Raw genomic sequence first — 26,343 nt, 5'->3', positions numbered from 1 at the left:
TTTTGTCCGTATGATCTCATGTTTTACTGCAATAAAACATATTGCACTCAGCTTGGAAGACTCCTGATGATTTTGTTTTGGTAACTTTTGAAACTCTGAAAAACCTTCTGAACAAACAAAGAATAAGAAGTTGTTACACGACAGCGTCGAGTCATTTCACATGTCTTTGTTATGGCAGCTGATTAAGCTAGGTTGTCCATACTTCCTTCTTTGCAGCCACATTCTCTAGATCCTCTTGAGAGATTTTTTATGTTGTTGCAACATTTGTAGTTTGAGAAAACTAATATGGAAGACTTGTTTTGGCCCTCTGGTGTTCGTTGAAGCATAGTCAAACTAGAATTACCGCCTTGTGGTTGTGTACCTCTGTGTTGTTGCTGTTCCTGAGCAATGGCATTAAATAATGGAAAAACCTATTTTGTATAATATTATGATGTCACACTGAAGTTGACCTTCGGCTTTTTGGATACGACACTTTATAACTCACACTAACCATGTTATCCTACTAGACATTTGTGCTAAAGGATGTCGAAATCCTCATATGAATCATTGCGACCTGTTCTTCTGATATTGCGTCCACAAGGATGGGACTTACGGACAGACGGAAGCATTAACATATTTGTGTACAGTGATATCAAATATCACGTCATTTGTCATTTGTATGTGATATGTCAGGTATTGAGAGAGCCAAGAGCAATTAATAGACAAATAATGGAGGGAAAGTAGGAGGATGGTTTGAAAGGCTTTGGTGAGTTGCAGCGTTTCAAGATTTTGGCGGTTACCTCCTCTAAGGGCATCGTTCTTTAAGTAAGATATAAAGAGACACTATAATAGCATACAACTACGCAGCAATGGGAGCAAGCCCTAATGCGAGGAAGGAGGGGTTAGTCTTCAGTGTCTTGTCAAAAGGACATGTCTACATGTGGGCAGGAGGAGCCAGGGTTCGTACCTCCAACCCTGAGATTTTTATCTCAACCCAAATGCAGAAAAACAAGCTAAAGCTGTAAAGTGAAAACACCGCATTTAAGCATTTTCAGCATTTTATTGAATGAGTCTTCTTCGTGTTAAGTCAAAACTCGACATGGTCCTTTAAACATCCAAAATAAATTACTCAAGCATTCAGCACTTTGGAAAAAAGACAAGAGGCAAATGTATCGATGAACAACCACAAAGAAAGGCTGATTTCCCTTTAACACCAGTAAACGGCAAGCATGTACGTATTTCAGTGAGGTACACCCAATAATGTTTCAACAGATTTTCTTGATGTACACAAATCACATTCAGTAACTTACTTGAACATAAATCTTAGCCAGAATCTTTTGAGGTCCCATAGTGATGAATCCAATAACAACGAAAAACAAAGTACCTCTACAACAGACATGTACTGTAGTCTTTACATTCTCAGTCAGACATACGTATGAACGTACCAGAGAGTGTGGTTAACCAGAGGTTATGAATGATTCAAAAGAACATATTCACAATACTTAATAAGGTTCTTCACAGTGAAATCTGTTATTCGGTGTCAAACTAAAAATATCAACTGGAACTACTGATATTATAAGCTGCACGCATAATAATAACAATAGGTAATTATTTGGAATTGGTTCAGATTATTAATGTTTTTAGTGGTAAAACCATCTGAGACCATCTAAAGCAAAGAGTTTGACACAACCTAAATGTGTGAATGTTCAGCAACTGAGATCCTTGAGAGATGAAGAGTTAATCTACAAGAGTTTGTCATTATTACGTCGACCAGGATTTTCCAGATATCCAAAAAGCCCACTGAAATAACAACATACAGATTCAGTGTGAGAGCACCTTAGAGGTACATGAATTTACATGAACGTATGAAGAGATCAGACAAGTTAAAACATTAAAAAACAAAATTTAAAACTTCTCCCCCCCCCCAAGTTCACAATACAACATTATCACCGGTTGTGCCTATTTTCAGGTATCCCACTCGTATGGCTGCAGGTCAAAAAGCTTGAGACGAGTTATGAAAGCTTAATGCTCGAGCTCTAATTCTCCATGGAGTCCAGGAACTCGTCTTCAGTGATGCACTCCAGCTTCTTCAGGACTGCTTCTGAACTGGCTGCTGGGTAGTCTGCTACTGGGAAGTGGGTCATAGGGTTGCTGTAAGGGGGAGGGCCCTGGAAGGAACAGCAAAGGGTGCGAAGGAAAGGCAACAGCTGGGTGATGGAGGACAGGGAGCGCTGAGTGAGGAGGGGGAACTCCAAGCGCTCGGTGGAAGATTCCTCACTCAGCCCGTTAAGCGTCTGGAACAACAGGACGGGATATGATAATCAGAGTGAGATGTGGTCTTTTTACAAAACAAAACCTCAATGAACATGACTTTTGGACAGTGTGTTCATTTGTAAGACAATATAAACAAAGTTGTGTGGACATGGAATATTTACTAAAATGATGCCAAAAAGAGTCTCCTGCACCAAAATTTGACCCAGATTTGCATGACATCATCATCGAAAATGATGACCATGTATGACCAAGTGTCCCAGCTTAAGAAATTGACAAGAGTTGAAGGGAAGAATGCCACACTGCTTAACCGTGGAAATTACTTATGCCCTTTATATTCTACAGTATATCTAAACACATCATATTGCAATATGGTGCTCATTTCACAGTCAGTTACATTATCATATCCTGTAGTGATTTCGAATGGTTAAACAATGACTCCAAGGAACAGTTCAAAAATCAAAAAATTACATATTTTTCCTCCTGTGTGTAGTTTTATTTATCAATAAAACTTGTGTATATTATAACATTATAGCAGTTATTTTTATTTTTCTCAACAAGATGAACATTCAAGAGTGTCGACTTTTAAATAGCAAAGAATGTAAGTTTAAAATTCAAATTTAATTCTTACCCCATATCGCTGCTGTATGCCTTCCAGCACTCTGACAACATGGGGTATACATTCCTGCTCGCCTTCTATCAGTGCAGTCTCTGGGCCGCTGTAGCGGTTCACGTCCACCTCAGGGACAAATGCCCAACGATACCTGTACACGGAACAGATAGTTACACAGTAAAAAGGTAAGATAGGAAATAATACTCAAAACAGCTAATGCAACACTACAACTTATGAAGAGTTTTTGTAGTTCATATGTCCTGAATTGCTCTCTTACATCTGAAAGAGAGGTATCTGCTCTGGAGGAAAAGCCAGGGAGGTGTCCAGAAACTTGCAGGCTGACAGGTACATGTCCAACTCTGCCTGAGAGAAATTCACTGGTCCATTTCTGTCGAGGGCTCCGCGCACCACTTTAGCCAACCTAGGTGGTACAAAAACACAAGAAAAGAAAGTTGAGTATTTACAGACAGCATCAGCAGCGTGTTAATGAAATATGAATAAGATAATGAACTCACTTTGAGACGTCTTTATCTGGCTGCAGAGCTTTCTCTAGACGTGCAAATATGCGAATCTGGAAAACAAGACGTTTCCATTAAAATAATCAAAACAGAGACTTGTACAGAATTGACCCTGTGTAATAGGCCAGGCTCTCAGAGGATGAGATCTTACCAGCTCGGTGACCATGATTGGCCAAAGAGATGTGAGGTGCTGTGATGAAATTCGCAGCAGGAGAACACGAAACATCAGGAATATCTGGGCTGAAACAGCAGCGCTAGGGTTCATACGCAAAGCCTCGGTGAGACGCTCTGAAAAGACGGGGACAGAAGTGAACACAGTCAGTTTGAATGTTTGTTTGTACCACTACACTGAACATAAAAATTGACATTGATATCCAGGAGCATACCTTGGATGAGGGGCAGATAGAGATGATACTGGTCGAGTTCTCCACTGAACATGGCAAACGCCTGGCGCTTCAGCAGCATGGGTTTCTGGTCTACACTAGCAAACAGTTTCAGGGAGCTGCTCTGCATGCCTACAGCAAAACCAAACACAGCAATACTCAATAAATCAGTCATCAATGTCTCTGTTATTTGAATCTGATCCTCCAGAAGTGACAGTTCAACTGCACACGGTATTTCGATCCACTTTGCCTGTCGATCTTTGGATAACCGACAATGTTCAACTCTATTCTCTTTTTAATTAACTGATTATTTTAACAACCTCCATGATTAACCTTCTGTGTCACAGATTATCTCTCACATTTAGATGAACATTGTATATTTACAGCACCACAAACATTTCCTAGAGGCTGTACTCACTCATGAGGTCTTTGAACATGGTCTTCTCATGGGTCAACAGGTGGTCAATAATGGATTTCCAACTAAAGAGAACAAAAGGCAGTCGAGCAGAGGACATTAGTGGTCTCAATTTCATCCGTGTAGTAACACAAAATGCACCTGACAGACAAAATACATCTTTATAAACATACAGTGAGATAAGTTTATACATGGTATGCACTCTCTACAATAATAGCTCTAATAGCTTCAACTGTTTTATTTATCACAGAAGTTATCACTATTTTAACTATACTGGACTAAACAGGCCATGGCATACAGTGCTTGATATCAAATTTTAATTTCTGAAAGACTTTTAAAATAATCACTGGTCAGAATGTCCACCATTACAAATAAAAAGGTCACCACCTCCCCGTCAAGCCCAAATCCATAACTGGTTTGAGCATGCTATGGTTCAGGAGTCATATGGTTACTCACACAAACTTCTCTCTACCAATTTCAACCTTGAGCCCTGCCAACCTCTGGATTTGTTTGACAAATTAACCACTATGGTCACCAATGACCTTCTCTCTAGCAACCTTCAGAGTTCAACATTACAACTTAGGAAAACACATATACAGCATTTAGAGAAATACCAAAAATACAGAAATCAAACCAAACACAGAAACACTGTACGCAGCACAGATAAAAATGGAAACTGTTCCAGGGGATGCTAAAAAGTGACAAAAACCGGCAAATAATTCTCGTTGTTCCCATGATTTGTGACTTACTGAAGTCAGTTTTCTGTAAGTTATGTCGGAAAAAGAACTAAAACGTTTGGTTTTTCTTTGGTCCACATGTGTTTTCGGGTGTGCACAACTTTTTTAGTGTCACTGAGAAACAGTTGATGAAGGGAAAAGTATACTTTGTACATATTTGATCATGTCTTTATTAATGTTTGCTAGCGTCTTTGTAAGGTGAAGTTTGTCTTGCAATTGTGTAAACTGTACCTTATTTTAGTTATTGGTTTCAGTCATTAAACATTATAGCCTATGCACTGGGAAAGCATAATGATTTAATGGTTTCAGAGTATCGCTGAATAAAGGGTAAACATCCAGGGGAAATACGCAAATGTAAGATTTATAACTCTGAGAAACTTAAACAATATGTTTTTGCCAAATAAGATCTAAGAACCGCGTGTGGCAGTGAGAGTGCTTCTCCTCGTGAGTGAAAGGATAACACCAGATGCACCAAGCAGATGAGCTGGGTCCAGATAAGGTTAATGGGGAAATGCTGGACAAAAGCCCGGACATGGAAGTACGACCCTGGGGAGAACCTAAAAAGAAGAGTATGCATCTGGTTCAAGACTGTGAGGTGCAGTGGGGAAGCCTTCTCACTGTGGCAGTGGAGACAGCGCTTTAATTTAAATGTAACTCATAGTCTTTATGTATAATTAACATGTATAAAATTGCAAAAATTCACTTGTGCCAAGCTGCTTCCCAAAGGAATAGAGGTAAATAACTGAATGAATGCTCTGCTATGTTATGGGATATGTCATTGCAATTACAGAGATGTCTGCAAAGTCCCAGGGGGTCCGTCTGAGGTTCCAACTGAACGCCAAAATAGACTCACTCTGCATGCCTAAGAAGCTAAATCTGGGACAGCTTGGTTTGTTTGTATTCAATTCTTTAGTGCAAATAAACCTGCATTGACTGAAATCAGCAATGCACATGTTTTTTTCCAAAGTGGTGAAGATACCTGTTTAATATGTTTTTGTGTTGTCCATTTCTGTGTGTTTTCATAAGCATCAAGCTCTCTGGGGCTTTTTATGTTGTCATCTTCCACTGCTCACTTCCATAAATAACATCTATTTATTATTTAATGCTAAAATATATAGATAAGCTATTTTGTGTGACTTTTTATGACTCCTTTGTATGTGTGTAGGCATGGGATGAGATGAAAATATCATGTATCTTTTATCTTTCCTTCCCTAGTTGTAGAAGAGTGGTAAATAATTGCTTGTGAATAAAGTCCTATCTAACAAAGAAACATACTGACCTTGGAGCACAGGAGGCATCCATGGTGAAGAAGAGGGGGTCCATGAAGAGCTCAAAGACCTCTTTCCTCCAGGCTCTTTTGGTGTAGGCATACCCACTCAGACTGCTCAGCAGCTGAGCACCCGCTTCAAAGCTGGGCATGTTGTAGGCACTAGAGGAAAGAGAGCACACGTTAGAAGAAGTCTTTTAAGACCAAAGCTGTTAGCTTTAGTTGGCCCAGCTACAGTACTTACCTGTGGTTCTTCAGGTAGGGGAAAACATAGTACATGAGCCGAGAAATGAGAGGAACAGCTTTCTCCTTCTCATCGCTGCGGTAAACCATGTCCAGAAGTGGTGCCAAGATCTAAACAACGAGACAATGTGTTAAACAATGCCAACTCACAACAGACCACATATTCATTCCCTTACTATATATAAAACCTAAGAAAAAACCTACCTCAGCCAGGAGTACAAGAGCTTGCACGCTGTAAACTGAGGGAGCTGAAGAGGAGACCATGGTGCTAGCTTGGGCCATTGACTCTGACAAGATGAGGAGAGAAAGAAGATTGAGTTTACCTGTTACTGTAACAAGCTTGTGACGTTTTTATCACAGAATAAAAGTGATCACTCAGAGTTACTCTGAGCTGATTTAAAGTTATCCTTCCCTCTTAGGCAGGATCCCTCTACCAGAGTTACCACTTGTCAACGCTGCTTCCAGGTCCTAGCTGGGGCTACTGGGTTTCCATGGATGTAGGTGCATGTCTATTCTCTCAGGTAAAATTTGGATGAAAAGTAAAAAAAGCTGTGTCCGTCCTTGAATACTAAATGTACTATAGAAAGAGAAGTGTTTCCATGGCAACAATAGAGATTTGTAAGCTCTACTTGGTCCAATCTGAGAGAGGGGGGGCTATCTTGATATCCTGGGTTAATTTCTCCACTTGTGGCTGAGAATGGCAGATGACATCATGCATGTATGCGTCAGAGGTATTTTAAGTTACCATGGTCACCGTCCGCGTCCACGTCATCAGGTTCGTCTGCTTCAGCGCACACCTGAGGCTGAACTTTGACCTCCAGGCTGCGGCTGAGCCAGCTGGTCTGCTCCAGAGACGACCCTGCGATCCCACCCACCGCCTCCAGGATCCGCTGAGTCACCTCCTGCACGACGATGTCACCATCAATATCACCACAGTGTTTCACATGCACTCACTGGCTATCTCAATCAAAAATATAGCAATAAATCAAGCATCTCATACCTGTAGATCTCTTGTGTCCTTCTTATTGTCCAGGTTGGGGAGCCTATTGACGAAGTCATTGAGAATGCTGCGAGAGAGAAATCGCTGATGAATATAATATTTTCCAAAAGGAAATTAGTAATGAAATGTGCAGGTCAATAATTGTCAGTCTCATAACATGAAATATGACCCTTGTGGTTGTTTGTCAGTGCATTTATGAGCAATTGTGGTGTGTATGCCCTGATACTGTCTGTGTAAGCACTGCCTAGGAGTATTTTGTAAAGCACAAGTACTAATAAGAGTACGGAATAAGTACCCCAGCAGTAAGAAGTGCCCAGGCGGGGCGAGGTTGAGTTGAACAGACTCCCGCAACAGACCGAGGAGAGAAGCAATGTTTTCCTGCAGAGCCTGAGCTGAAATACTTTACACAGAAAAAAGAGGTTATACAAACATGAGCATATATAGGATGGTCTTCTAAAACCTGAGGTGGGAACTTGCAGTGAATTTTCCTACGTACCTCTGGGCATAGGAGTAGCTGAACTGTAACATGGGAACATCCACCAGGCTGGATTTCTGATGGAGATAAAAGAATATGAAAACGAAGGAACAGTTTAATTTATAATCCTCCAGAGTACAAGTTTTTTCATGCATGTATGTATGTTTGTGTACCTGTTCTCCTTTGATCTGGTGCGGCTTTTTCACCACCTCTTTGACCAAGTGCAGGATGGTATCTGTGTGCAAGGTGTGCAAAGATTTCACCAGATCCACGATGGTTAGACGAGCCTCGCTGGCCACAGGTAAAACCTAAAGAGGACAACAAGCCTGTCAGTGAGACAGATGAAGGAGTGACTGTGTCCTTTCTTTGTTTCTGGACTCACTGCAGCTCTTACTTTGTTTTTGTGTCGTCTTTTACTCTTTCTTCTGCTCCACACTTCTCCCAGTGAAGCCATGAGATTAACCCCATACTGCCCAGTTAGAGGGAGCAGGAACTCCAGGATCCGCTGGCGCAAGATCTGAACACGCACACACCGTGAATGGATGAAGCACTCCGTAAATATACATGCACATGTATAAATATTTGAATTTAAGTAAGAACATTACAGGATCAACAAACACATTTTTGCTGGCATAAGAAATTCAGTATGTAACACACACCTTGGTGCTTTTAAAGTAAACAGAGGTAGACGAGTGTCTGCTGCTTTGGGCAGAGTCAGGTCCACGTCTCTGAAACTCTTCCCTCATGACCACCCCCCATAACAGCGCCATACTACTGAGCATGTGCGGCAGTGCCTCGATCACAGCGCTGCGTGCGTTACGGACATCCACAGGATCACAGGCAACCAAAGACTGGCCAAGAAAGAGAGAGAAAAATAGTTTTTAATTGTCATAGATATAAGAGGTGCATTTTTGAGTGCATGTGTGTGTGTTTTGTTCCTAACCCTCTTGTTGTCCAGTAGACAATAGTGTGTAATGGTGGTCAGGCCTTCAAGCAGAGTCAGAGGGTAGTCAGGAGCAATGTTCTCCCTCCTACCACTCAGGCTGATCAGAAGACAAAAACACGGGTCAAACATTTAAAAAACAAAAATGTTTTAACTGTATTTTTGATAATGTGAAATTAGCTTCCAGCTGTAAAGACACAATATGTGAGTGGCTGTGTTCCACAACTAAACCAATTTTTCACAGTAAAATGTGTACAGGTCTCAGAGAGTACTGCTGCATATGTAGTATAAAGCCCTTTGTGGCTCCAGAGGAACCTCTGCATGCAATCTGATAAACTGCCTCCAGTACAATGCAGTTGCATTGTGGGTAATGAAGGCGCCAGGTTTTGAATGGGAAGAAGAAAGTGTGGACTAAAAAAAGGCGATATCTCTCGTTTTGCTGCATGGACTTTGATCATTTATACCAAATTTATAACTGCAATGCTAGACCAGGGGAGAGCTTTTTAAAACTAAAACAAAACAAGGAGATTAATTACCCACAATGCAATTTAGCCCCTGACTGAAATCACTACTGAATCACTGGATGAAATTCATCAGATTACATGCAGCTTCCTCTGGAGCCACAAAAGGCCTTATGTTACTTTTTTTCACATATGCAGTAGAACTCTTTAGAGTAGAGTTACCCTTTACCAACATTTAGAGACTATTGTTTTGTTTTCCTTCTTTGGCAATAATATACTGATGGCTGCTGCTGGCTCTTAAACATTTACAGTGATACACACTGGCACACATGCCCACGTACACTGATTAGAAAATGTTCTTCTTTTAATTTGTTTTCTTGTCTTTCTTTACTTTTACATATAGGTTTTTAACATTGTCCCTTTGTAGGTTTGGCTATTGTTGACTTAAATTCTTACATGTCAGGAGAGCGACCCTACACAATAAAAAGGACAAACTTAAAGCTGCGAAATCGTAGTTTGCAAAGATATGTTAGACGAGTCTACCTCTGATTTGTCTTTCCTCCATCATGCTCGTAAAGTTTGACCAGCTCGTCTAAGTTCCTGCAGATCTGATTGATAAGCGGCGCCACGATGATGCTTAATGAGCGACCCAGGTAAGGCAGGGAGGAGCACAGCAGCGACACCCAGTGGGGGTGCATGGAGTAGCCGTACTGTGGCTGCAGAGCCCTGGCTGCGGCTGAAACAAACATCCCCTGGGCTGTGATGGGGTGGCTTTGGACGTACTGTGCTGCCTTGATGGACTGCTGAAAAAGAATTGCAGTTTGCCACTCACGAGCCAGTGGGGTGCTGGCAGTCGGGGATTCACGAGGCTCCTGGCTAGCGGCTGAGACAGCCCCGCCGGGCCACACATGGTACTCAAGGACGATGAGAGCCTGGAGGAGTTTCAGTAATTCTATTTGTAAGGGGTACTGTTCCGGACCCCCTCCTGCTCCGAGATTCACCAGACTCTCCTCTGACAGGCCTCCCTGCTCCTCCAGCAGCTCCGCACCCTTGGCTGCTCCCTTGTCCATTCCCCTCTGGCTGACATACATGGATGCAGAGAGTGTAAGCAGAGCATACTGCTGCACTTTACATCCTGAGAGGAGTCTGCGAATTGGCTCCAGACTGGCCCCATTGCCCTCTTGTCCCCGTGCCACGCAGCCAAGCTGGTTCACCATCCGGGTCAGCACCTCCACACTCTTCACCTGTACCTCCCTGTTCCCCTGCAGGTCAAGAGGACCCAAGCTCAGATAGGAAGGGTAATGAGAGCGCAGGAACCGCAGACACACGGACACCAGCAGTTCAATGAGTAGGGATGGAGGCACAGAGGGGGAGGAGGACGGGGAGAGCAGGCATCCGTAGAAGCCCTGACCATCCTGAGCCTGTTGGTGGCGCTGCAGGAGGTTGGAGACTAGGTTTAAATGTGCAGCAGAGCTCGTGTCCAGAGAGGTGGAGGAGAGTGCATCCACCAGAGGGCACTCAGCACTGCTCCTCAGCAGGCTGTCTAGCAGTGCCAAGCCTTGGAGCAGATGGCGCCAGCCGCCCGCCACAGGATACAGCAGCACGTGGCGGAAGAGAGAGTCGATGGCCTCTCTCTTCTCACGCTCCTGTTTCAGCAGGCGAGACCTGGCCATGGCCTCCAGCTCCAAATCTTCCTCATCCTCACTCGACAGTGAATCAGATGCCTGCGTGTGCTCGGACTCAGCCCGCCGCAGGCCGTTGAGTACACCTCCTTCCTCGATGCTACGGAAGGGTACAGAGCCTGAGCTGGAGTTCTCAGTGGACGCCTGGGCACCACTGGTGTCAGCTGACTCAGTGTGTTCACTCTCACCCTCCTCCTCCTCTTCCTCTCTTTCCTCCTCTTCTTCTGTCTCTTCACTCTCACTCCTTGATAACACTAAAGTGTCCGGCAGTTTGGCCGAATCCGCACCACTGTCTAACTCGGCCCACAGGGATTCCCGGTCCACAATGTTCATGAGATTTAAGGTGGTGACCTCTGTTGCCATGGCATCCGTAGATGTTCCAGAAGATTTGGTGGAGCTTCGACTTCTGCTGCTGAGAACTCTCAGGGCACCTTCAAGAAGCAAAACACACGTTCAGCCAAACAGAAGAAGTTCATCCAATTATAATTTAAATCATTTACACAACACTTACCAGCAGTAACATTTTGTTTAACGCTCTGAATGGAGCAGCGCTGAGTGGCAGGGTGAAGCAGCAACAACAAAATAGGCTCCAGGATCCGAATCACATCACTGAGGGAAAGAGCCCGGACCAGCCAGCACTGAGCTGCTGCACTAATAGAGCCATCTGTACAGCTCAGACTGTCCACCACAACGCACAGACACCTGAGAGAGAGACATGCGGACTCAGATTTAGTGAAGAAGGAAAAGTAATTCTTAAAAAGTAAGGTGACTGTTCTTCTTGTAGTGTTTTCATTCTTTATTTTTACAGCAAGTTGTGAACAATTTCACTTTGTCAGAGTAAGCTCAATGGGGATCAAATGAGTGCCAGCAGTGAGAACTCATAGTCTGACCCTATGAGGCTGTAATGCTTATACAAACTGGAAAATAAAAAAGGAAGAGACCAGTCCTTAAATTCTCAACACTAGTGGACACAACAACACAAATTTGGCACCTTTGGCATGTTAACATGCTTAATGTTCGCATTCATCCCAAACTTAAAGGGGCTCTGTAGAACTTCTGTGTTGTGCTGGAAGCCGGTCGCTAGTTTATGTTAGCGGACTCCATTTCTAAACAAATGCTCTCTGTTAGCAGAGCGGAGAGAGGCACTGAGACGAGGCACTCAAGAACACATTAAGTCACATCCTTTGGTCTGTCGCAGACAATCCGACCAGAAAGAAAGAAATCCACAGTCCAGCAGCACTAAACATCTTAAACACATTGTCCACAGGCTTGTAGGCAACCAAGAGAGACAACATGTTACAATCCACTCACATTTGGCCAATCAAAAAGTGATTTATAAATTACTACAAATTGTTACAAAGAGCCCCTTTAAGCTAAGTCTGGTGGGAATTAAGTTGTCACAAAACCTAAATAAAGGATCCCAAACCAAAAATAAAATCATGCCCTCGTCAAAATAACTTCAAACTGTTGAACTCACTTAAAGTTTCTCATAATGGGTTACAGATACAAAGAAGCAAGGCTGTGTCTCATGGTCATAATCAAGCTACAGTTCTTGGACATGTTTACTGTCTGACCACTTTTCCACTGCGTACTAACCGGTCAAAGGAGCGATTCAGAGACATGGTCCTGTTGGACTGGATCTCCCGGGTCAGGTGCCACAGAACTGTGAAGCGGTGTAGTGCTTCCAGCCGAACAGCCTGGGGCAGACAAACACAAGGCAAACCTTTGGCTTTCTCACATTTCTCAGTAGGTCTGTGTGTCCCAGTTAGAGTGACACATCTAGAAAATGCTGGGAAGAACATTTAAATGTGTGAAACAACTTGTGGTTCAGCATGTGTGCGGGTATATTCACCTTGTCTTTGTGCAAAAGCGCCTGGCAGATGATGTCCTCACAGATGGATGCTGATGGAGCCAAACAGTGAAGTCTGTAGAAGAGCTCCACACAGGAAATGTGCTGCTCTCTCCGCTCTGTATCCAGCTGGCTCCACAGAACCTGGGACACCCTCTGAGACACAGCAAAAGAAAGACAAACCCTTAAAATACCACATTTAAACTACAGCTTCAAGTAAAAACAACATATTTCTATTCTATAACTTTACCTTATAGAAATCTGTGCGCTCCTCTATGACACGAAGCAGAGCAGGGTAGATGGGCGGCACGGTGACCATCTGCAGCCGCCCACTCAGAGGGTTAAAGTCAGATGTCTGGTAGCGTCTGTGCTTGTCCTGGATGACCAGTGCTAAGGACTGGGAGTGGTTGATGAGCTCCAACAGGGAGGCCACTGCAGTGTGCTGGATGTTGTAGTCCCTGGACAGGCAACACAGCGTCATCAAGGACGTCAACCACACCGGCAGGCTGTCCATGTCACTGCCTATGGAAAACAAAACATTCGAATATTTATTACCTTTTTGTGGGTTACAGGGGCAATCCACTGATTTTACACATAAAGGTCATTTAAATCGTCACGAGGAGCACTTCTGTTAAACAGTCTGTTTTTCATGTCTTCTCTGGCTCTGGAGGAAGCTTTCGAAAATGTAAGAAAATAATCTAATCCAACTGTGTGCTGACCTGTGTGTCCAAACATGTCTGCATGGAGAGCCAGAGTCTCCTCTTCGCTTAGGTAGACAGGGAAGGTGGTGCACTCCAGCAGCAGGTGGCAGGTAGCAGTGAAGGCCTGTCGACAAGCATCAGAGATCTCTGCCCTGCCGCGGGGCATGTAGCCAGCTGCCCAGTCCAGACAGCCCATAGGCCCCTTCTTCTTCTCCGTGGGGGCTGCTGGGAGCTGGGCATCAGATGTAGAGCGGGGTTTAAGTTTGTTTGGGGTGAACAGTTCAGTCAGTTTGTCTTTTATTTCCCGTCCCCCTCTGCCCGTTAACAGAGTCTTTTGATCCAGTGAGGCAGCAGTTAGGTCAGGCTGGGGTACTTCCTCTGGTGCTCTCACATCCTCCACCTGCACTAGCAGGTATCTGAAACACAGTAGGAGGGAAAACAATATTTGGAAATCACAGTTAATAAAAAAGATCCAATGCAAGTTACAGATAATCTAATAAAGACTCAGTAGATAAAGGTTCTCAGTCATGCAGGTCATGGTAATTCTAAGTGCCACACGTAGGCAACTGGACAATACAGCACTCAGAGCTGATACAAGTCCAGCTGCCAACGATATAGCACTTAGTAAAGACTCAGTAGTTTACCTTGTGGTTATGAAGGCAAGGATGTCCTGCAGACACTGCGTCATGGTGTCTACACTCCCTCCCCTCCTCCACACTCCCTCGTCTTCTTTGAAAACTCCATTTCCTTCAGCCGTCTGGCCGATCCCTGGTGGGAGATGCTGCTCTGATGGTGAGGCGCTGATGCCCAGTCCACTGTCTTCAGACCGGAGTGTCGGGTAAACACCATCTGCAGGCTCTGCCTCGTCCCCTCCGTCCCTGTTCAGCTCTTCATCTCCATGGTGACCATTTACCTGCCCACCATCTTTCTTTCCCTCTATCTCTAGATCCTAGATAGAGTATAATTGACATGATGAGGCACAGACGAACATCAAAAATGTAATTTAAAAAGAAAACGCATTGGCAGAAATTGTAAAATCCCTAACCTGAGTCTTTTTGCTTTCCTCCTCTGGTGACTGTAACGCAATGTCCTCTGTGTGTGCCCCTGCCTCAATGTCCATATAAGCCACAGGCATCTGGATTTTACTCAGGACTTTGAAGCAGGCACGTAGACCATGTGTGATATCTTCCAGGCTAACTGTTTCCATGTGGCTGCGCAGAGTCCGCAGCATGGTGCTCAGCATATCAGGGAGGAACTGGGACTGGATGTCAGCATGGAGCTCCTGTGGGAACAACACAAACATGTACAAGACACTGTTTGTGGATAGACATTTCTGTAGGTGTGTGTGGAGTCAGAATTGGGTCAACTAGTGGTGAATTATAGTCAATATTTGTTTTAACCTAACTGTGACTAAAAGTACCAGAGCTAACAAAAAAAAAGCTCATTATTTTTTATTCTTTCTCTAAATTTGTAGTATTTGTTAAGCTTTGCTAAAATGTAACTCTCCAGCATTCTGGTTTACAGGTCAATCTAAATATTTTGAATTATTCCCAAATATGTGTTTCGGGTCCGTGTCCAAAAAAATGTTTTTCACAACTGAGTGAACCAATTGTGAGCAACAGTATGAGTTGTTTACCAGAGGGAGAACGTCAAGCAGGAAAATGATGAGATTGGACATCTCTGCGACAGAAGGAGCAGGGTGACTGCGGTCCTGCCAAGGAGGCGTTGGTGGGTCATCTTTGTCACTACAGAGCACAGACAGAAATAAAAAGCCAAGTTTTGAGTTTGGCCTTTTTTTTAAAAAACATAATTTTTTTAATCCTGTAATGCTGTTTACTATGTAAATGCTGACCTTTCCCAAAATATATACATATATATGCTTTATCTAACCAGGTAAAAGCCTCATCGAGACTTAAGTCTCTTTTTCAAGAGGGACCTGGCCAGGAGGGCAACATGAACATCATTACAACAACGAAGACAATGCGAACACAAGATTTACTGTAACACACTACAAATGAGTCAACATAATATTCAGCCAAAATGCAATACAAAAAAAGACACTTCTCATACATAAGGAAGTGCAATTTCTCAAACAATTTCAGTGAAATTTAAGAGCAAATACATTGCGCAATCTCTAAAAAATGACTTCAATTCTCCTGTTGTAATCAACTCTGAATCTCAGGTCTTTCTATAGAATATTCCAGGAAGAAGGGGCAGAGTATTCAAAAACATTTTGCCTACTACTGTTTTTAGGGGACCAACATCTTTTGGCCATATTGGTTTTTACACATGTACTTCTGTACACAGATAACTCGAATTACCGCCTTGTGATGTATGCCGCAGTGCATTTAACCTCTGACCTTTGGGATATAAAATGTCAGAACTGGCCACTAACTTCTAATAAGTTCATCCTTGAGTCCAAGCAGACATTTGTATTATATTTAATGAAATTCCCTCAATGCCTTCTTGAGATATTGGGTTCACAAGAATGGGATGGACAGCCCAAAAGAAAATTGTGCCTCCATGGATTTTTTTTAGTTTATGTCGTCAACACCTGATAGGTTGAAGTTTTAGAGTGGACTGTCATTGTGCCTCACCTGAGAGAAGTGCAGAAGCGTCGGGTCATGTACTCCCACAGGTATTCGCTGTTCATGGAGCTCACGAGCATATTCACCGTCTTTATGATCTCTGATGCATTCTTATTCTCTTTTATCTTACTGTTGAAGAAGAAAACACAAGAAAGCATCGTCTGTTTTTCTACTTTTCAGTTCCAATTGTGTCACATGCTCAGTTAAATATGTATTCAGCAGTGAACAGAGATCTATTGCTCTCACCTTGCAAGCTGGTTGCCTGAGAGCCCTGAGCTGGTGATGTTTTCCTCCCCCAGCATCTCTCGACAGTAGCTGTGGAAGGCTCGGACCACCTCCAACAAGACACTGCTCAAGACCACCGGGCCTGAACAGAAAAATGGTCAATGTGACAGTAAAAGATGCTGAGAATAAAGCTGAATCATAACTAAGTGGATCATGTTCTTCAGCTGTTTGACATATTTGTGTAATGTACAGCTCAGTGCTGCCTACCTATCTCAGGTTTATCCAGCAGGCTCATGATGATACGAAAGGGCCTGAGGTATCCAATTACATTCTCCGGGGCTTTCTCCACATCTTTCTGTTTGAGGATGTTAATCAGAGCCTGAAGTGACGGAAAAGAACATGAGAATATGAGAACAGGTGACAAACATACAGTGGTGCACAGTTCAAACAGACACACCTGACCGAGATATGAAATGTGAGTTTGTGAGAATTGTCCCACGCACAACCCCCCATAAAGCCACAACTTGTCATTTTCACACTTTGCTTAGAGGAGCTTCTAGATGGATTTTGTTACCTTAGGACAGAGCCAAGCTAGTAATTCCCCGTTTCTAGTCTTTATGCTTAGCTAAGCTAACTTTCTACACACATGTTGATGCTATCGATCTTCTCACCTTTAACTCTTGACAGGAAAGGGAATAAGCATTTTTCCAAACATCAAGCTTTCTTTTTCTTTAACAACATTGTCAGGTTATACTAAAAATATGCATGTATTTATGTTTTTTTAAGGTTCACATGTCCTGGGAAGTTCTCAATGTCCTGGACAAATGGGAGAAATCCTTGTGTTTATGAAGCTTAAAAACACTTCACGGAGAACGCTGATGTCTTGCAACACCAACCCAAAGTGTCAGTATGTGACAACCTGCGAATAGAAGTGTTGAGTCTCATTCCGACGACTTGGTCTGAGTGTCTGTTTGTGTTCGGTTCAGCCCGAGCTATTTTCCTGCAGTCTCTACTCTCAATCTATGTTAATGAAGTACATTTCCCCTCATGTCAGCAGTCATCAAGAACAAACAGAGACTAATTACAGTACATTACAGGGAATGGCTGGAAGTGGAGGTCGGCGCTGGCTTTATTTGAATTTACTCTGTATGTAATCGCACCACATGAAAAATTTGCTTCATGTTTGTTACGAGCAGAAGAAAATTATTTTTTCACCGGACATTATGACCAAAGTGATTGATATGTCCACATGACCGACTTCAACAGATTTTCCAGGTAAAAAAATGCTAATCACCGGATAATGGATACACTGGTGCTGAATGTTAACACATGAGTGAGTTACCTGCACAAGACAATCTCTAGAGTAGGTGGTGAAGTAGTAGGATGTATGATCCTCTGTGCTAGATGAGAGGGTGGGATGTGGTGCCACCATTCCTCCTTTTATGTCGGTCCCTGAAAATACATATCCAGAGGCAAACAACACTGAGTTAACAGAGAAACTGAATGGCTAGTTCAATACAGAAGTGTATTTTAATGATCAGCACCTAGAAGCCAAGCGTAGAGGCGTCTGTTGAGGGACATGTCTCTGCGCAGCAGTGTGAGTGAGGCTGCAGACACCACTGTGATCACCTCTTTGACACTCATGGCAATACTGGACTCCACTGGGTCCTAATAACACAAAAGAGAGAGTAACAGTTGGCTGAGAAATAACAGGAAAGATGGCGAGTGTAATAACAGGACGTTGGGACAATATGGTTCTTCTCCCTTTGCATATTGCAGGTATATAATGATAGTACTTTTACAAAAAACTATTTTATAGTTTGAACCATAAATACCTTGTCTTGGTACTGCATTTAATTAAATATAGGTCAAAAAAGGATTTGCAAATCATTGCATTTTGTTTGTTAGTCCAGACTTTTTTGGAATCTGGATGGTAGAATTGGGGACAACTCGCAACAGCAATACACAATGTTTTCAAGCAGCAACAGCAGTTTGCACAGAAGAGAAACACTTCAATTAGATCAGTGGTCCTCAAACTTTTTCATGTCATGATGCCTAAACTGACACAAATTAGACCACAGACCCACATTTGATAAGATTTTGTCCCTGAGTCCTCCATCTCATCACAGAAGGCATATCAAACCCTAAAAGACAGAAAGGAAGTGTGTTCTTGTGTGTACCTACCAGGCATTCAGCAAAGGGGAAGAAGTAGAGCAGGATTTCAAGCATGTTCCTTTGCACCAGGACATTTGAATCTTGTAGAGAAAGACACACTGACTTCACCTGAAGACAGACAAACCGAGAAGCTCAGAAGGAGTTCAGACAGATGACAAAAGATGGTGATGGAGCAGAGGGTAACTTAACTGAAACATGCCTGAAGTGTGTCCACAATACAAATATTTCCCCCTACGATCTTAATCATTAGACATGATTCATACCATAGGACAAACAGAGTAACTCACCACCAGTCTATGGTCGTAGCCTAGCATGTGTGTCTGCTGCCGCAGGGACGTCATGCGATCAAAATGTGTGACTATAAAGACGGAGGCGGGCAGTCGCACCATAGGGCTGACCAGCATAGTGCCCCACAAGGCGCCATAGAAGACCTGCTGACCCACCAGCAGGGACAACTTGAGCAGCAACGCATCAGTCCTGGACAGAGGATATAATGGATTGAATGAAACTGACTGTGTTCAACAACACATCCACTAATGAATCTATATTTCTGAGTGGCAGTCTGACCTTGGGGTTAGTGATGTCATACCAATCAATTCTGTCGAAACAATCGATTGTTTCAGTATAAAAGTACTGACAAGAGGTCGACTGACTCAGCCAGTGTTAGTCTTTGTCAGTACATTAGTGGCCCAATCTATTACTGACACATCTTTAGGAAGTTGTAAATTCAAACTCATGTTCAGCTGCGTCTTCCTCATATATTTTGAATGATACCTTGGTCTCTGGTTTTGCACTTCCTGATTTACTCTTTAATACAAAGTTGCAGCCTCCTGTCTACTTGCACTTGTACTGTGTAAGCTAGCGATACATAAATAGTTAAAGATCAACAGATTATGGATTTTATTCTTATGGAAAAAGTCAATGACTGTCCAGCTCTTAATGGATTCCCACTCTCCTTCTCTGTCTGTTGTTCACAGCTCAGAGCCCTTTTGTTCCTTATATAACGACTCACTAATGTATATTTTCATTTACAAAAAGGGCTTAATAGATTTTCTCAAACAACCAGGTCCTGTTGTTTTCCACGACTGTTACTAAAGCAGGAGTTAATAGTGGACATTTTATGGGGGGATGATTATCAGCTGTGGATTAATACACATCTGGTAATCTAGTGAGCATTAACAGCAGCAGAACGGTGCATGCGGGATCGACTCAAAATAAATGACAGTGCCTATGTTCCCCATCATGAAGGGACATGTCAACAGTATGTGCCATATACCTGTCATAAACCTCCAGTCCCTCTTCCAGGCCTGGCAGTAGTCCAGTTATGAAGGCCTGAAGACTAGGCAGCAGAGCCCTCTGCAGCGGGAGATAGTAACGCTCGTAAAGTGTCAGCAGCACAGGCTTCACTGCCATGGCTGCATGGCCCAACAGCGGGAACAATCCTGAGCTGAAAACAAGTAAAACACACACAAATATAAAAAGCTGCACACGTGACCAACCAGCTCTCTTTTTTGAAGCAAGCAGTCTTTCAGACTTCTTCCTACGACTTTACCTGTAAATGAACAGATCCTTGGCCAGCCATTTTGTACCAATGATTTTGAAAATGATCTCGTAGGTCTCCAGAGCCTTGAGGTGTACTCCGCTCGGCAAAGCCGGGTGCAGACACTGGGCGAGACGCTTCCCTATGATCAACCTCTTGGGCAGGAGGGAGTAGCGGAGGTTACTCTGCAGGGCCTGAAAGAATGAGACAAAAGAAAGAAAAAGAATGGTTTTGCCAACATTTTATATGAGAACTTGGCAGAACTATCCAATGAAACACAAACTCTTCTGACACATTAGAAAAGATTTTGTAGTACAGTGTCATGCTTAAACAGATGACATTTTTCTTTCTCTCGTATCCTCTGTGTACTTTAAGGGCCAATTTTGCTTCGTTAACACACAGAGACACTCCAAAGTAAATATCTGCTCTGCAAGTGGAAATAAAAGTGGCACATTTATTGTCCAAAATAAACGGCCAGAAGCAGTAAAGTTGAGCAATAGCGAGAGAGAGACTCACCGAACAAGAACTTCCTCATAAGTACAGATAACTGACACACACAAACCAGCTGTGAAGTTGACACTCACTAAATATCAACCCCAAAAAATAAACAAGTAAACATGCAGTTACAGCATCTCTATTGAATCAACTCCACTCTGTGCATCATACCGTACCTTATTGAGTTTGCCCAGTGAGGAGATGAGATCTGCCCACTCGCTCGAAGACTCAAAGTTTCGCAGCGCCTTCTCAATGACCGCTGCATAGCTACGGTAACGGTAGTCATTCTGCAGTTCTAACTCCTCGGGATCCATGATACATCAGTCTGATTGCAGCATGTTCAGCACAATATTTCTGGAAAAGAGGCGAGACCAAACGAGATGTGTTGAGGAAAGAGAAAATACACTGATCAAACTCACAAGAGCAATTAGCTCCACGATAGTATCTGTCTGTCTGCAACCTGTCGGACATTTCTCTGCCTCTGAGGCTTGTTTATGGCAAATAGAATTAGCCTATTAGCTCTGTTCACCGATACACACACGCTCTGAGGCTGTGGAGACAAATGTCCTCATTCATAACTGGTCAGTGTTTGGCCGATTGACCTGTCTCTCAGCCTGAAGAGTGACGCTTTGGCCCTGCAGAAAAACAAGTTATGGGCTGGGCACAAACACGCAGAAAAGAGAGATTTAGTTTGTGTCTCTCTTGTCGACACATTGAAATTTTAAGCAGCATTAATGAGTTTTTTTGGACAAATCTAGGGCAATATTGACACGAGATCACCTTATAGTGTGGTCATAGCACATGGGCACAGGAGAGCAGGCACATTACAACCTTATCATTCATCTGGAGTTGTGTTTTAGGCTATCTGATGGATATAAGTGAAATAATCCTCCTCTTTTAGCTCTGTTTTGGTGTCCACCAACTCCTGAGGGAAATGTTGGTCTGTCTGCTGTTTGGTGCCGAGCATACAGTGTACAGTTTTTTTCTTTTCTGAAAACAGCTGCCTACTGTGGCTGGAAACAAGGTAAATTAAAGAAGTGAGACTGAAACCAACAGTTAGGTTGCAGGCGGGTGATAATTCTCTGTAGGTTTGAACTACGAGCACTCACTTTCACATTAGTCTCGTCATTTGATTTGATTTATAACAATATTGATTCGTGCAGCTTTTAAAAATGTCCAGAGGAGAAATTACAGGTAAGAAAAACTTTTAGACAATACAGGCACCAATCTCCTTCGATCTAGAAAGAGTAGCTTTCTTGCTTTCAAGCACATGGCATGGGCAGTGGTGATGTGTTTGTGTGTGTGTCTGTCTGTGTGTACATGCAGTTCATTTGTATGAAGCTGAACAGAGAGATGGGGGGAGTAAGAGGGCAGGATTAGAGGAGCACAGACATCTGGACTCCTCGTGCCTGAGCTGAGAGGGGCTTTACCATCGTGGACAAACCCAACAACACGTGCTGAGAGCAGCTTTATGTTACTGGAGAAATGATCAGTCTATTGACAGAAAAATAATCAATTCAATCACAGATTAATCTTTTGAGTCATTTATGAAACACAAATACTCAACATTTGCCGGTTTATGTTTTAAAAATGTGTAAAATCTTCTGATGTACTCTAATACCGTTAAATACTGAATACTGTGCTTTTTTTGTTGCTCAGTTAAAATGATAAGCAATGTGAGGACATCACTTCAGTCACTGTAACTTGTTGTGGTCATTTTACAGACTAAACAAGTAATAAATAAACGTCAAAACAATGAATATGTTAAAGTTAAAACCACAATGAAAATAATAACAGCGATAGTTGCAGCATCATGCTGCCTCAGCACATCTTTAATGGGATAATTAAGTGGGAACAAAGCCTAACCCAGATCTTGACCCACAGAAATGATGCAGAAGAAGAGCTGGGTTTAGTTCTTGTGGGGGGAAAAATAAAAGGTAAGACGGTCAGTGAGTTAGACAAAACTGGAGAGGTAGCTCATTCATCTGGATCAGCCTTTAACACTGTCAGCAGGTACACCTCAGCAGTCATTCCCAAAGCCCTTCCATGAACTAATTACACTCCTGTACTATAGACACAATTAAATGTGCTGAACAGGACATTTGGCAGCTTATTGATTAACCTCAAAAACACAACACAAACAGCAAATTTAACAAAATATCTAGTGCCCAACCAATATATAGCTGATACATCGGTATCAGTGTATATGTTGCCTGATATATGAAAACGTGTTTTATAAAGAGTGCAGAAGAATATGCTTAGGATAATTTAGAATTATTTAATTCCCAGTAAAATTACTGTTTGAGTGCACCGATTGTCATTTTAGACAAATGTAAAATGTAAAACATCCCGTTTCCTATCTTTGTCACAAATGCATGATTTGAGGAATCGTCGCAGAAATGTGTGCTTATCAGTCGATATATCAATATCAAAATATTTTACTTCCTAATATTGGTATCAGCATCGCCCCTCAAAAAATTGAGTATCTATCAGTCTCTAATAATAACACATTTTAGTGGCCTGGAAATTGAATTTGTACCAGTACTCAGGATAAACAACAACAACAACAACATCACAAATATGTAAGAGAGCTGCAAGAAGAAAAAAAAGACTCCTGCCACCTGTACCCTCACCCTTACCTCGGGCTGCACAATACGGTAAATCGTATTATAATAATTTTGACAGATATTAAGATTGTGATATGAGTTGTGATAAGTGGGAATGATCATTTTTGCATCAGTATTTTCATGTCCACTGAAAAAACCCTATTAATATCAGGTTGCTGTGACATTTGTTGAGGTCTCTACCAAAAGCATGTTATCTTATACCTGGAGAACAAGAACTGTGGGCCGGAGCATCTCTCCAGCACTACAGTTTTCCATTAAAATGCTGCTCTGTCAAACATTTTACCTTCATCAGAAAATTGCAGCTTCTGTAGTTTAGATATTTTGATAATAATACTACCATGACCCTTTTAAAAACATGTGTCATTGCTGTCATCAATTAGTAAACATGTATGCCAACTGGTTAGCCACCTCTAACCAAACCAGACTAAAGACATCAAAAACATCTAATCCACAAAAGCCACATGCAGGACTCGTGACAGCAGTATTTGTAAAATCCCGGCTACAACCCTCTCACCAGAGGATTAAACTATCCACCCTTTTCTTCCCCATTGACTGCCTTGATATTAGACTGGTTAAAGGCAGAGTGTGTAAAAACAAAGTCACACTACACAGCAGCCTACCCCTGCTTCAGGTGATGGTATTCCTCACAGATCCTGCTCAGATGGACCACAATTCTTTCTGCAAGGACTCATCTTATGTGTGCAACCTTATTTGTACAAGCAAATGAAGATCCATAAAAAAGAGCTTAATCACAGGTGACAGCCAGATAATCAAATGGTGTAGGCGAAGCAGAACTAAATATACATTCTCACTTCCTCATTGTATGTATCAGCAAAACAGCAAGTGTGATAAAATCATGCATTTCTATAGGCTGCTGTCAGACAGAGGAGTGTGTGCTTTGAGGGTGGACACACGCACTATGGCACACAACGAGTCACCTGACTGACACCACCATCACAGGCTTTAATGTGGCAGTGTTTTAGCTGTGAGAAAGCAGATGAGGAGACTTAATACATAACCTGTGGCCAAATGACAGTTGGCTACTGCAGCTTTTGGCCTGTAAACATATCGTGGCATCAGTAGAGCCTACTTATGTAACACGTCCTCAGACCACCGACTGGATGATAACATCATCGCCTCCGAGACCAGGCGTAAGATATTTTTACAGCACGTAAGATATTTTTTACAGCACGTTGGCTTATCAAATATGTTTTTGTACAGCTAGCTTAAACACATTTTCGCCAATACTAAGATTGAACAAGGGGAATTCGGTGATATTGCTAGCTATGCATTTCAAACGAACCGTAAGCGTGATATTGAAACGTCATGGTTTAGTTTTTTTTTGGAAGAAATAATATAATTATACTCTACGCTATAAGTAGACAACATATAACGTGTCCGTTAGAGCTAACACCACCGCAGTAAACAATATTAGCTAGCTATCAGGTGCATCAATGACTCACCGACTGCGAAACAAGCCCAAGATGCGCCCGAGAACACTCGCTTCAAAGCAGTCCGACTCGAAGAAGCGACAGCCTCGTCCTCATGGTGCTTCTTCCGTGGCTCAAAGAAAATAAGTAGCAAACGTGTAATTTGTCCTGAAGATGAGTGTGTCACTAAACATCCCCACTTAGGAGAGACAGTCCTGACGGGGCGGGATCCTTAAACTCAGCTGATTCAGAGCCGAACGCAGCCGGGCGGTTCACTTCCTGGTTAGAGAAGGGGTGGGGCGGGGGTATCTGAAGCTGGAAAAGGGGCTGTTTGTCTTCAAACTGTTGTCAAAAAAGTCAATACAAGAATCGCTTAAGCTGATTTTTCACCGAGGGCGAAAAAGAAACCAGTTTTTCACCAAACAGCGTTAAAGTAGAGATTAAGACCTCACTGTCAACTCACTGCCCTCAGGCTTTGGTACAGTCCAGGATGTACTGTGTTTACAAACCTCTCACCTCACTGCTAGATAGTTCACAATATTGCAATCACACAGACAGCAACTTAATGAACAGCCATAGCTTTTTATTTATTTATTTATTTACTGCAAATAAAAAGTCAAATATATATAATATGTAATTAAGAGCTTATTATTATGTAATGTACAAAATACCCTCACTTTCAATACACATTAAATTAGGCATAGCTAAGCAGTCAAGCAGCAATATAGGCCTGTTTCACATCATATGAAAAACATTTAAATTATGGCACACCACGTGGATTTTGTAGCTGATGCTGGTATCAATATTTCAGTTTTAGACTCCAGTGAGCTTTCCGTGTCAGACTCCCCCTCGAAGCTTGTGTCTTCTTCAGGTGAGTCCTGCAGCTCGCTGGCAGATAAAGGCTGCAGGTCTTTCTCCTTCTCTGCTCACTAATGAAATGACCCCTCAGCCAAGCTGCATGTTTATCTTTGGCTTTGAAAGCAGGCAGGTGCATAAACACACTAACAGTTGTTTTTGCTTTGTTTTTGAGTACAGCAAAGGCAGGAGGCCATGTTTTTACTCAAGCACCTCTTCAAAGACACATGAAAAACACATCCCTCAAAAGATGCCATTTTTTCACCCCTGAAATGATCAGTGTGTGCTTACAGATTCAAACACACTATCTCACACACACAAGCATGCGCGTGCGCACACACACACACACACACACACACACACACACACACACACACACACACACACACACACACACACACCAGGTAGAGAGCACCAGGTCACATGCTGCAGGACCTGCTGGTCTGCTGCTGGAAATTAACTAAACACACACACACACACACACACACACACACACACACACACACACACACACACACACACACACACACACACACACACACACCAGGTGGAGAGCACCAGGTCACATGCTGCAGGACCTGCTGGTCTGCTGCTGGAAATGAACTAAACACACACACACACACACAAAAAACAATCACTCTTGGGGCCCCCTGGTAGTCACACGGCTCCATAATATAACTGGCAAAAATACAAGAATTTCATGCCTCGGCCTACAATGGGAAAATGGCTGAATCTGGTGGAACAGTAAAAATGTGAAATATCACTACTTTTCTTCAAAATGAAATGCTGACATTAGATAATGCATGGTTTTATACTGTAATGGCAGTGAGATTAAAAAATGTGGTTTGAATGGCAGTCAATGAGGCATTTT

General features: G+C 42.6%; 1 protein-coding gene across 1 annotated transcript; it reads right to left on the bottom strand.

Annotated features, from left to right (window-relative positions):
* Nucleotides 1-1,019: 1,019 nt before the first annotated feature.
* dop1b (DOP1 leucine zipper like protein B) lies at nt 1,020-24,853 on the bottom strand. The gene is made up of 38 exons (XM_084361948.1): nt 24,651-24,853; nt 20,737-20,914; nt 20,078-20,259; nt 19,802-19,972; nt 18,813-19,002; nt 18,535-18,633; nt 17,895-18,018; nt 17,693-17,802; nt 16,618-16,729; nt 16,372-16,492; nt 16,135-16,254; nt 15,174-15,282; nt 14,583-14,819; nt 14,182-14,486; nt 13,556-13,953; nt 13,087-13,358; nt 12,840-12,992; nt 12,584-12,684; nt 11,499-11,689; nt 9,849-11,418; nt 8,845-8,944; nt 8,561-8,752; nt 8,296-8,418; nt 8,075-8,209; nt 7,923-7,978; nt 7,722-7,826; nt 7,427-7,493; nt 7,172-7,328; nt 6,631-6,713; nt 6,428-6,537; nt 6,196-6,345; nt 4,183-4,244; nt 3,768-3,896; nt 3,533-3,669; nt 3,379-3,434; nt 3,141-3,284; nt 2,882-3,014; nt 1,020-2,273 (listed from the first exon to the last, which is right to left on the bottom strand). The coding sequence occupies exons 2-38, from the start codon at nt 20,872-20,874 to the stop codon at nt 2,016-2,018; spliced, it is 6,900 nt and encodes a 2,299-aa protein (XP_084218074.1). The 5' UTR covers nt 20,875-20,914; nt 24,651-24,853; the 3' UTR covers nt 1,020-2,015.
* Nucleotides 24,854-26,343: the final 1,490 nt, after the last annotated feature.

The sequence above is a fragment of the Pagrus pagrus genome, assembly GCF_965226575.1.
Source record: "Pagrus pagrus genome assembly, chromosome: 9".
NCBI classification, from domain to species: domain Eukaryota; kingdom Metazoa; phylum Chordata; class Actinopteri; order Spariformes; family Sparidae; genus Pagrus; species Pagrus pagrus.
The sequence above is the reverse complement of the archived record's forward strand: the minus strand, read 5'-3'. Positions and strand labels throughout refer to the sequence as shown.

Excerpts from the sequence above, each read along its gene's own strand:
- dop1b (XM_084361948.1), bottom strand. The coding sequence starts at position 20,874 with ATGGATCCCGAGGAGTTAGAACTGCAGAATGACTACCGTTACCGTAGC. Across the intron at positions 8,419-8,560 it reads TTTACTTTAAAAGCACCAAG|ATCTTGCGCCAGCGGATCCT; the intron begins GTGTGTGTTACA and ends GTGCGTGTTCAG. Across the intron at positions 6,538-6,630 it reads CTCTTGTACTCCTGGCTGAG|ATCTTGGCACCACTTCTGGA; the intron begins GTAGGTTTTTTC and ends CTCGTTGTTTAG.